The following is a 12440-nucleotide window of genomic DNA, read 5'->3' as shown; positions in this document are numbered from 1 at the left end:
GTAGTTTCCAAGAGAGAATATATGCTATACGTCTATGCTATACAGAGAACAAAGTTTGTCTGCTTTAGGTTTTCATTCTTTCCTTATCTGCCTCTTACTGTTCTACCTCCATCTCTCACTGTCTACTTTTGGAGCCACAGATTAAAAAAATCTAAACCAAAAAACTGTATCTGTTGCTTACTATGGCCTTTATGAAAAAAATCAACAAAGAAATGAGAAAAATATAAATATATACATCTTTTTATCTCAAGCATAAAATGAAAGACGGAGTGGAAAATAAACTACTTACTAAAATCTTTAGGTCTACTTTTCACAACCAACGCAGTTATTGGGGGAAAAAAAGGTTGCTACATAAACCAATTTTAGGCTCTTTAATACTTTGCACATTTCATAAAATACATACTCATAAAATTTATGTGTATTAAAACAACCCCCCTGGTTTCTTTCATTAAAGCCTTTTGTTTCATTTTGGCATTTTTTTTTTATTGCTGTTGTTAGCTTTTTCTTGTCTGTTTTGATTTTTGTGTTTGTTTTTGAGAAAAAGAGAAAGAACATCAAGTTGGATAAGCAGTGGTAGGGAGGATGCAGGAGGAGCTGAAGGGAGGGAAAACATGATCAAAATAGTGTATGAAATATTTAAATTAAAACAGTACGTGTATGGGCTAAGGAATAACTGTAAAGCAAACATCCATGTTACACCCACCATCTACCCCCTGAAACAGAAGAGGCTCCTCCAACATAACACCCATGCTCCTCCTCAGTCTCTGGCTTTAATGTGCAACACAAACTTCAAGCTCACTCATTAGAGTGAAATGAAATAATGAATGCCACAGGTGCTAAAAGATGGAAACGTTTAAAGATCCTTTATAATGCATTAAAATAAGAAAACCTTCACTAACATATAGGGCATTTCATTAAAATCTCCAGTGAAAAACGCCAAGAGTAAGAATATTGATCCATTCGGAATATAAATTATTGAAGTGCTTGGATTTAATTTTGTGGAATGCCACACAGGAGAACCATAAAAAACATGATTTGTTCCCAATCCTTCTAACAGCTGGCAGTAAGGAAGGCCAACACTAGCACTCAAGATTCAAAACCATTAAATAACTGCAATTTCAACATGGTGTACCTAATATAAGTAACTATAAATTACAAATTAATAGATTGATGTCTGTGAATTTTTTTGCTGGCTCTTGACAAAATAATGATGGCTTCAGCACTACTTCCACTTCCATTCCAAAATAAGATGCTCATGTGCCACAACTGGAACTACAGGCCCCGTGAGTCTTACAAAGACAGAGGTCTGCAGGTAATAATAGTAATGAAGAATCATGTTTTATTATTAGTGTTAATACATGTTAAATTTCACTGGATATTCCTCTTTAATGAAGCATGATGCTCAGCATTTCAAGGTGACCAAAAAATAACAATAATGTTTAAAAAGTTGTAAGTAAGGATCTTCATTGTTTATTTCTATAAAGAAATGATAAATGTTTAAGAAAGTCATTACAAGTTAAATCATTAACTTGATTTAAATATTATACAGAATAAACATGTATTAAAATGTCACTTTGGTGTCTATAAATATATAGTTTTTAAAGGTCTTAATTCTTTCCTTTTTTAAAGATTTATTTATTTAATGTATATGAGTACACTGTCACTCTCTTCCCCCACACCAGAAGAGGGCATCAGACTCCATTACAGGTGGCTGTGAGCCACCATGTGGTTGCTGGGAACTGAACTCAAGGCCTCCGGAAAAGCAGTCAGTGCCCTTAACCACAGAGCCATCTCTCCAGCCCCAAGTTCTTAATTCTAATCAGTTAAAAACTAAATTTAGGGCTCGTGAGATGGCTCAGTGGGAAAGAGCACCGACTACTCTTCAGAAGGTCATGAGTTCAAATCCCAGCAACCACATGGTGGCTCGCAACCACCCATAATGAGATCTGATGCCCTCTTCTGGTGCATCTGAAGACAGCTACAGTGTACTTACATATAATAAATAAATAAATCTAAAAAAAAAAATATGTATAAAAAAATAAATTTAAAAATTAAACAACAAATTCTAAATCCTTTAGGCAAATATTTAAGAATTCTTTAGATTGAAAAGCATCCCTACTCCAGAATATTAATACAGGTTAACAGAAAATCTATAAAACAAACATAATTCACTTATAATTTCAAACTAGCCAAACAATTATTCCCCTTGCAATAAAGCACTCCTTTTCCATTACTGCTGCCATTTGTAATGTCTGACACTCACTTCTCACTAACTACTGAAGGCCTGGGCAGCACTGTCCCTGTGGGCTACGCTTGACAAAGATCTATATTATTCTTCCAAGATGTGGCAGACAAGAAAACAAACACACTTAGTAAACATCTAAATTACCTAGTTAACTACAAGAACAATGACAGAATAACTATTCTTCAGAGCAGAAAAAATATCCCAAGTCTCTAGATATGCTTTATACAGATATTCTCAAATCTATAACACTGTAATGGCTTAGAAAATGTCAATTTGATAGACTACTGTGACATCACTAAGACTAAAAACTATAACAAAATTTTGTAATATACAATAAGGCATTCTAAGCATACATTTAGATATAGACATAACTATATCAGACAAATACAAATATTTAAGACATTATACACACAGGCAAAGACTTGAAGAACGCAGTAAGACAGTTAAGTATTTGATCTGGTTTTAAGTTCCTTTAACCCTCTGCATGCTGACAAGGTAAATAAAAACAGAAATGAATCCTTTCCCTAAAGAACTATAAAACCATCATCTGCACCTGGGTAATCACCTTATATTTACGATCTACACTAAATCTGCACAAACTTGCCATATATATATCATCCTGACCCTTTTGTGCACACTAGGGGCAAGGTCTCCGGAGGATGAAGGAAGTCCTAGCTGAACATTCTTATTATAGCGGAAAGGGAAAAAAGAACGAAAGGATGAAACAATTAGTACCCAGCAAGGTCAAAGAGGCACCAATGGGATGTTTTACTGCCATCTCAAGGTATCAAATTTAATATTAGTTTAAGGAAGTGGACCACTAAATTCACTTAAAGCCAAGAAAATTACAAGAAAAATACAAATGTTACTTTCAATAACTTAAGTGACAAAGAAAACATTGTATCAATTTGATTAACCTTTCAATGCATCAGAAATTAAATCTCTTAAAAAGCAGACTCATTAAGATTCAAGGATACCAAGATATCCAATTTCCTGTCAGAGGGATAGAGATAAGGAATCTATTACTTTATGGCTGCCAAGGGTCAAGAGCTCAATAAAGTAGTCCTGAAATTACTAACATTAACTCAAAAGGCACAATTAATTTGGATTCTAACATGATTATAAAAGATACCCAAAAGCTTGTTTTTTGTACAAACTAATCCTAAAATTCATATTGAAATGAAAAAGATTCAAAAACGCCAAATAAACAGCAGAAAGAACTAATGTAGGAGAAACACACTTCCTGATTGTAAAACTTACTACAAAGGTAGAATAATCAAACCTAGGATAAACTTCCACACATATAGGAACTTAGGTTTTCAGAAGAGTACCAAGCCAACATGTTTGTAACAAATGGTGTTTGGACAACTGACTAGCCATAATCAAAATAATGAAACTGGACCCCTATTTCTTATAATAAATGCATGAAAATTAACTATAAATTGATGTTTGCATAGAAAATAAACTGACAGCTAGCAAGACAGCTTAGCAGATAAAGGAAGTTTTCAAAAGCTTGATGATCTGGGTTCCATTCCTGGAACCCATATGGTGGAGAGAACTGACTGTGAACAGCTGTTCTCTAACCTCCATATTTTATATGTCTGTAAAAATGTTCCTGTATGAACATATAGCACAGTAAATATTTTTTTTTATTTAGAGTATAATAAAACTGAGTCCATTACTCATACTATTTGCAAAATTCAATGTAAAATGGGTAATGCAAAGCCTGGTGTAATGGTACATGTCTTTAATCCCAGCACTCAGGCAGAGACAGGTGGATCTCTGCAAGATGGAGGCCAGCCCGGTCTATGTAGTGAGTTCTAGGATAGCCAGAAGTACACAATGAGACCCTGTTTCAAAAATAAAAACATATTTAAAAATGGGTAATGCATACAGGCATATGTACAAGTATATAACATTCTTAGAAAAGGGCTGAAAAGACAGTCCAGCAGCTAAGGACTCTTGCTGCTCTTACAGAGGACCTATACTTATTTCTTAGCACCCACAATCCTCTCTAACTCTAGTTCCAGGGGAATTCAATGCCTCTTCTGGCTTCTAGAAGACTCCAACCTTGCCACTCATTGCCTGGCCTCAGAAATTCTCTGGAACTGTGGCACAGAACAGCTCCATTAACCTCAGCCCTTCCCACCCAAATCTTACATATTTCATGCTTACAAAACTAGTACTGAGAGGACAATGGCTGCCCAGTTCTGTTGCTATCTTAGGAGGAAGCCTGGCCACTGGAATACTGCTGCATTAGCTTCTATGTGCTGACTCTGGGATAAAACTTTCCTAGTTGTTTTGGGGCTTTTGTTGTTGTTGTTGTTTTGTTTTGAAATCCAGTAACTTCAGAGACAATGGATTTGCATTTTCATGTTAGAGATTTTGGTGGGTAAAGTCTTGTCCTTGGGACACATTTTCTGTCCCAGGTTCCTCTTTTAAAAAGTTTATTTTCTTAACAATTAAAGATCTTCTGCTGTAGGTTCCTCATCTAAAAGTTAAACTTCCTTTACTGGACAAACTTTGTATTTTTCTTATCTTTATGAACTATTTTTTATTTGCCCATAGACCTGGATGAGACTAACCTGAAGGCTATGTTGTCTTCAAATTTTCTTTGCCAAACAAAATTAAGCCTCACTCCTCTCAGGATTCAGGAAGAACATGGCCAGATTCATATGAGAACACCCACTGTTCCCTAACCCACTTAGAATATTATTTGTTTCCTGCTGAAACTTCATGACCCAGACCCACACTTTTCACAATGCTCTTGTCTCCAAAGCTCCCAACAGAATGACCCATGGTCTGCTTATACTAGTCAAGGGCTTTTCCAGCCCAAAGTTCCAAACTCTTTCACATTTCTCCTGCAAATCATGTCCAACTGCCCCAGAACGACAGTCAAGTTTATTACAGCAACAGCTCTAACATATCTGTACCATTTCCCTCTTTATTTGTCTTCTTGACATAACAAAATACCTTACAAAGGCAATTGAAGAGAAAAGAGCTTTCTTTGGCTCACAGTTCAATGGTACAGTCGTCCAGTATGATGGAGTAGCAAATCAGGGCAACAGACTGACACATAGCTGTACTGTAGCCACAGTCAAAACACAGAGTGATGGATGTTACTGCTTAGTTTGCCTTCTCTATTTTATTCAATTCAGGACCCCATGAGATGCTGCCATCCAAAGTGAAGGTGCTATTCGCCCAAGAACTAACCTTTTCTAAGAGGCTTTATCTTTATGTGATTAAAGACTCTGTCAAAATAGACAAAGACTATACAGCATCAAATCAATTTGGTATTCATCTAATAGATTTGTTTCCTTTAACTGTATCCTTTAATATTCTGAACTAATCAAGTGTTATGTCATCTATATATTTGTCCAATGACCCCAAATACAATTCTTTTGTCTTTCCATGGCAACTAGGCCCTATTAGACCACTTCTTCTGCTATGCTGCCAAAGTCTCTTCTGAAAAATAAAGGCAATCTCCATATTGTGAGCTTCTGTAAAATCCAAGCCAAGTTATATATTTCCAACATACAATGGTACAGAATAAACAATCCAGTTCCAAAAATAGAAGAACAGGTACATAAGCACAAGACGAACAACCCCCCCCCCCCAAAAAAAACAAACCCTCGAGCTCCACACATTCAGGACCTGGGGCTCATACTGGCATTATCTGTGCCTCATGCCCCTCTAGCTCTAATACCTGTAGCATATATGGCTTCTTTGCTAGGTGATTCCATTTGTAATGTCCTCCAGGGCAGAATGAACATATTCTAAAAGAGACAGTTACACCACCTCGACCATTCCTTTGGCTATTAAACTATTGAAATAATAATCCACAAGGAATTAGAATTTTCCAAGGAATCTCATGATAGGGGAAAGAAAAGAGTCAAAACCCAGTGTCATTTGGGAAGAATTTGTTAGCCAGATTCCACAGTTCTGACTTGTGGAACTACCTTGCAAGAGCTACTGGAGCCTACAATACAGCTACTAGAATCAGTGAAGGATGGTACCACTCCTCAAACCAGATTGCTTAATTATACATACCTTTTGACCTCTACTTAAACCAAAACCTCCTATCAGGACTCAGAAGTCGTCCTTAAGGGACAAAAAGTTACTGAACTTCTATTAGCTTCTCCTCCTGATGTGCTTCACTGAATATATCTTTCTTTGGTTTTTACTATTACTGTTCTCTGAAACTAGCCTACTGAAGATGGGTGGCCAGTGCTACCAGGGCCTAGGCTTTGACTTTAACAACTCTGGAATCACACTCAGTGCCAACAGCTTTCCTAAGTGGGTATCTCACATTTCTGGCATCTATAACATAGCTGCACTACAACTTGGGCTTTACTTTACATCTTTACACAAAGGCTGTACAGGACCTCCATAAAGAAAATACTACTGTTACCTGCTGCTGGCTCAACAGGTTTTCTGGAACCTTCATGGATCTCTGCTTCTATCTTTTGCATCCTGCATGCCTGCAAAAGTAGCTCAATGTAGGAAACACTAAGTTATGCCCCTAGCTAAAAAGTAGCCTGGCCTGGCCCCCTCCCACCAGAAGCTGCAGCAGCAGCAGCTTCCCGGGGTGGACCTAAAAAAATATGGGGAGTCCTGCTCAAGCAGGGCAGCCAGAAATTTTTCTTTGTTTAGGAATTCTTGTTGGAAATGAATTTGCATTTATATAAGCTGAAGCATCAGCAGCTGGGGTCTTCCCCTCAAGGCACCTTTTCTATTGTCCCAGTATGAATCATACTATAATCACACTTAATTATACTAAAACTTTAATAAATAGACTCTTTAATATTATCCCCCTTTCTACAACTTTAACCCAATTCACTCTTTTCCTACATATTTCCACATCTTTCTTTAGCTTATTTTGCTCTGAATTTTCATCATAATCCTCACTAAAAACATTGAGCAATAACTATACCACAACTTGAATGCTATAGTGTCTTGAAATTTCCTTACTCCATTACTTTTGAATTCCTTCACTTATTTTTCCAGATACCACAGAACCTGGTCAAATGTTCTGCCTAAATCTAACAAATGGCTTCTCTAGTCCAGTTTCACTGCTTCCCCCCATCACCTCATTGCTATCTTTTCCTGTCTGCACTTGTACCAGCACTGTGGTCTTCTGCACTACCACTAGACTGCTCTATTAGAGCAGTTTTTACAGCACACGAATCAAACTCATTTTCATTTCTCCTACAAAGGCCTATGAACCACATAGTCTGGTTTACAGCAACAATGACACCATTCCCAGTGCCAGTGTTCTGTACTAGTCACTTTTCTTAACACTGCAATGAAATACACAGCAAGACACAATTTAAAAGATTTAATTTGTCTTGTGGTTTCACAGAGTACTGTTTCTCATGGCAGAGAAAGCATGGCTAAGATCAGCTCATAGTTGTGGTTCCACACACAAAAGGTTCCACAACCTCTCAAAACAGCACCCATTAGCTAGAAACCAAGTGTTCAAAATGAGTCTGTGCAGACATTTCACATTTAATCTTAATATACTTGACTCAAATAATTATATTGCTAGGAATCTATTGTAAAAAATAGCCAGTGATGTAAAGTTTAGACATCAACATATTTGTTCATTTTTAAGTATTAACATTAAAAATCCTCATTCAATATGCCTAGGACCGAATCATTTTTAAGAAACAACACTGAATTAGCATTCTATAACCTAAAGAGTGACTTCAGATATTTGACGCTTGGGTTAGATTCTTAAAGCATTTCTATACAGAAATCAAAGTGGCTATCTGACCTCTTCATGTATAACATGTCTAAGACTATAGAGCCATCAGTGGTTCTAATGTGACCTCTGGAACCACATACAGTTTTATGTCCCTAGGCTAATTTTCTTTCTTAATTCTGTGTTTTAACAAGGCCATCATGATCCAGATACACAATGAGTCTGAAAGTACTACTGTGCAATATGAAGTCTTACAGATGTGTGTGCTTGTTACACACTGTGGAAAATAGAGAACAGTGCAATGTCTATTGAGTCAACTGCATCTTCATATTTCAGGACTATTTCCAATCAACAGTATTAACATGAAGTTTTAAATAATATTCCCATCTACCCCTGACAACTATGTTCATCTGGATCACCATCAGAAGTCCTAGAGAACACAGATTACTAGTCTACTAATGCCACAGGAAATGAACTGACGGGATACCAGAAATGTCATTAGCTCAGAGGTCACTGTATCTGAAAGTGTTGTGGGCTTGGGGAGGAATTGGTGACAGAAATATCAAACATTTCACTCTTTGTTAATTTAAAGGAATTTTCATCTAATATTCTCCTGTATTGATTGATAACACTGCAAACCAATCTGTACACTTGGTCACAGCTGAAGCCATGACCATAAACATTTACAGTGCCTGACAGTTTTATAAGGCATTGCACCAAGTGCAACCAAAGACACAAAGCTCAGGATGCTCAAGTCTCTACCAGGAATGCTTCAAACTGTTAGATGATGCCAATAATAAAGAGTCCCAAAAGACAAATTAAGGCACATTGAAATGAAACAGGTAGCATCTCATTTGGAAAGGGTATGCAGAAAAGCCTAGATCTGGAGAGACGGCTGCTTAGAAAACAAGGCAGCAGGCAGGAATGAGCTATGCATAGAGGAACAGTACAGAATGACTGCATGTGACCGGGCTAGCCAGTTCCCACCAGGGACAGACTATGTCACTTTGGATGAACAAACCCATCTTGAAGTCCCAGCTACTCATTTATGAAATGGAAAAATAATAATGATTTTAATTTCCTCAAAATTATTTACCTGAAAGACAGCTAGGTAGAAAAATAGCTCATGTTCACAGTTTAATAACTATTCTCTCATATAATCAAAACTAGGGAATACTAAAGATATTTTAATTCATAATATTTTAAACCAATTTTCTACTATTAGCAAATGAAGGATAAGTACGTGAGAGGATTGAAAGTAAATGAGAAATGCAAATGACCCAAATTGTATATAATGTTTAAAAGATTGTATACAAATCTATTCCTGAGTGGAAACTTAATTGCTTAACAGAAGTATGTTGTCGTTGTTTGGGGCAGCTCTTTTTAGTAAGTAATTTACACTTAAAACATCTTAGCAACTACAGTTTAGGATATTTAGCTCAAAGCATCAAAACTCATGTCCATTCAAAAATGAGTACAAAGTTCAAAAAAAGCCCAAGGAAACCACCCAAATATCTTAAACAAATGATGTGATGGTGCTTACTGCATAGTGCAGGCTCAACTAGAACTCTTTACATGCAGGCTGGTCCTAACCTTGCAATCTTCTAGCCTCTTTAGTGCTAGGATGAAAACATGCTCCAACACATCTCACTCTAAAATGCATTTAGAAAAGGGTTCCTGGCAATTTTTAGAGAGAGAGGCGCTGCTGCTCAGCGCTTACCACACTGAATGCATAGAGTGTGGCTGTAGCTAGGGAGAATCACTTTACAGCATACATGCAGAGTCGGAGGAGTTAATGTGCTTTTATTTCTTTTCACCTAAACACCTAAGTTCTGCAGTAATCCGAAGAAACAACCTAAACTATGGGAATACATACATATACATAACACACAAGTTACTACTGTGTTATTACACATACACACACATTATTATTGTGTAAAATTTAGCAACCTACATAGTAGTATAGGAGTGATTTTATATATCAAGTCATGATACCTGTGTGGTGGCTCATATTTGTAATCCCAGTATTGAGGAGACTAGGCAAGACTGTGAGGAGTTTGAGGGCAGCCTAAGTTAAAAAGTGAGACCCTGTCTAAAAACTCAAATGGGGAGGGAAAATCTAGTCATGAAAGACAGTTCCACTGACAATGATAATAGTATTAATAATATAAGGAAAGATTACTTTAACAAGGGAATAAAACAAAATTTCAGATAAACAAATAAAACAAATTATCTACCTAAGATAAGCATTTGAAAAACCATTAAAGTAAAATAAAATTTTGTTGGTATGAAGAATTATATGTATTCTTCTCAGAAGCTTTTAAAAAGTAGTATCTTACAGCCAAAAAATAAAAAATAAAAAAGTAAGAACACTTTTACCTTATCCCAGAAATCAACCAAAGCTGTAAAGTCCCATTTCTTAGAATATGCCACATTGTATTTCAGAATAGCATCCTATGGAAAAAAATAGAAACAAAAATCTTATAACACAGTCATGTAAGTTATCTTTTGCAAATTACTTCCAGTAAATTTCGTAATGCTAAGCGAGTTTCCTCTTACATTAGCTATTCCACATTAGTAGCTATGGAGAAACAGAATGCAGACTAATTATTATTCACATAAGACAAATGAGATTATAAATGTTAAACAATAGGAAGAAAACATAATTACCCTAACGCATGCATTCTAAATGGGGACAATGCACTCCAGCTGGACAAAAATCAGACCTTAGGGGATTAAAAAATAAAGAAATTACAATGATTTGTGGTTGATATATGTTGTGTGCATATGGTTGTTTATTTCTCTATGTGCACGCACACATATGTATATTAAGATCACTACACATATAGAGTTATATATACTTTATCCATTTAGATATTATCATACACAAGAGATACCGTTACTTGTAGCACTAAAATAACATTGGGCAGGAATAAGGGAAGAAAATGTTTAAAAGAAAAATGATTGAAGAACATTATCTTAAAGTACAAAATGGTATTTTCCCCTCACATTCAGCTCTGTGTGTGTGTGTGTGTGTGTGTGTGTGTGTGTGTTTGTGTGCACATGCGCACATGTAAGAGAGAGAGCATGGGCTGTATGTATTGATATGTTCCTGTGGATACATGGATAAGTATGTGAATGTAAGTATAGAGGCTACAGGTCCATATTCAGTGTCTCTTTCAATTGTTCTTCACTTTATTTTTTGAGACAGGGTCTCTCCCTGACCTGGAACTCACTGATTGACAACTAGCTGGCCAGAGAGCCCTATGGATCTGCCCATCTCCATCTCCCTAAGCACTGAAGTTATAGACATACACTCAGCTGTTTTAAATGGGTGCTGGGGAGCCAAATTCAGGTCCTTGTGCTTGCATGGCAAATATTTTTTGACTGATCCATCTTCTAGGCTGTACTGTTAACTATTTTTATAAAGTATAAAATATAACTTTGTTAGTATAGAAAAAGTATACATACTTTTCTCAAACCCTTCTACAGAGTTGAATTATTATTCGGCCAAAGAAGTAAGCACACTTATATTTTATCACAGAAATCAACCACAGCTGTAAAAAAACTTTGTATGATGATACAAAGCCTACCAGTTCAATAATACATTTGTATAGAATGGTAAGTCAAACTATGCCATCTACTGGTGAAAGTTTTAAATATCTTGAGTAAATGATACTATATACTGGGTTTCCACAGTTAGATATGCATAAAGCAATCCATTAGTTGTGCAGAAGAAACATTTATAATTAGTTCTTATCTAATTCTTTTAAATATCTACTTTGCTCATATTTTATATCATTAATAAACTAATTAGTAGAATTCAATAACAATTATATTGATAATTCAGTTTTTTGTTTTGGTTTGATTTTTTCGAGACAGGGTTTCTCTGTGTAGCCCTGGCTGTCCTGGAACTCAGAAATCCTCCTTCCTCTGCCTCTCAAGTGCTGGGATTAAAGGCGTGTACCACCACCGTCCCACAATAATTCAATTTTTTTCTGAGGGAATATACAAGTCTGAAAGCCACTGAATTAAATTATTACTATAAAGTTTCCATGCTGTTTTATCACTAAAAAGGCTTCCTAGAAAATATTTCATGTCACACAATGAACAAGTATCTACATTAAAACCCAAACCTATAAAAATATATCATATTTACTAGGAATCAAGGGATATCCACAGTCCTTCAGAAAAGAAAACATTAACCATAGAACAAGAAGTAATAGCTTTTATTTTTCTTTCACAAGCCATAAATAACATTTTCTGTTAAGAATTAAAAGGTGTTTAAAGAGTTATCTCTTAGTCCTTGGTAGTAGGTTATTTCAAAATGTTTTACGATATAGTAAATAATAATGTCTACAAACAAATAAATGGCCAAATGATGCATGTATATATTTAATCACAAAGATGAATCTTAAAAGTTTTCAGTTAAATCAAACACTACAGCACATATGAGACTCCTCTCACATAAAATTATAAGCTACTCTTTAG

The 12440-nt window shown here is 35.8% G+C and overlaps 1 protein-coding gene across 4 annotated transcripts in view; it reads right to left on the bottom strand.

Annotated features, from left to right (window-relative positions):
- Parg (poly(ADP-ribose) glycohydrolase) overlaps window positions 1-12440 on the bottom strand; it is a 114747-nt gene that overhangs the window by 85393 nt on the left and 16914 nt on the right. For all 4 annotated transcript variants that reach the window (XR_004116266.1, XM_031362024.1, XM_031362025.1 and 1 more), the window contains one exon: window positions 10329-10403. Coding sequence is in view for 3 of the 4 variants with exons in the window: in XM_031362024.1 (XP_031217884.1) it covers window positions 10329-10403 (75 nt within the window). In the remaining variant the exon portion in view is untranslated. The remainder of the gene's footprint in view (window positions 1-10328; window positions 10404-12440) is intronic.

This window comes from Mastomys coucha, unplaced genomic scaffold (genome assembly GCF_008632895.1).
Source record: "Mastomys coucha isolate ucsf_1 unplaced genomic scaffold, UCSF_Mcou_1 pScaffold9, whole genome shotgun sequence".
NCBI lineage: Eukaryota > Metazoa > Chordata > Mammalia > Rodentia > Muridae > Mastomys > Mastomys coucha.
This window is presented reverse-complemented; position numbering and strand designations above follow the sequence as displayed.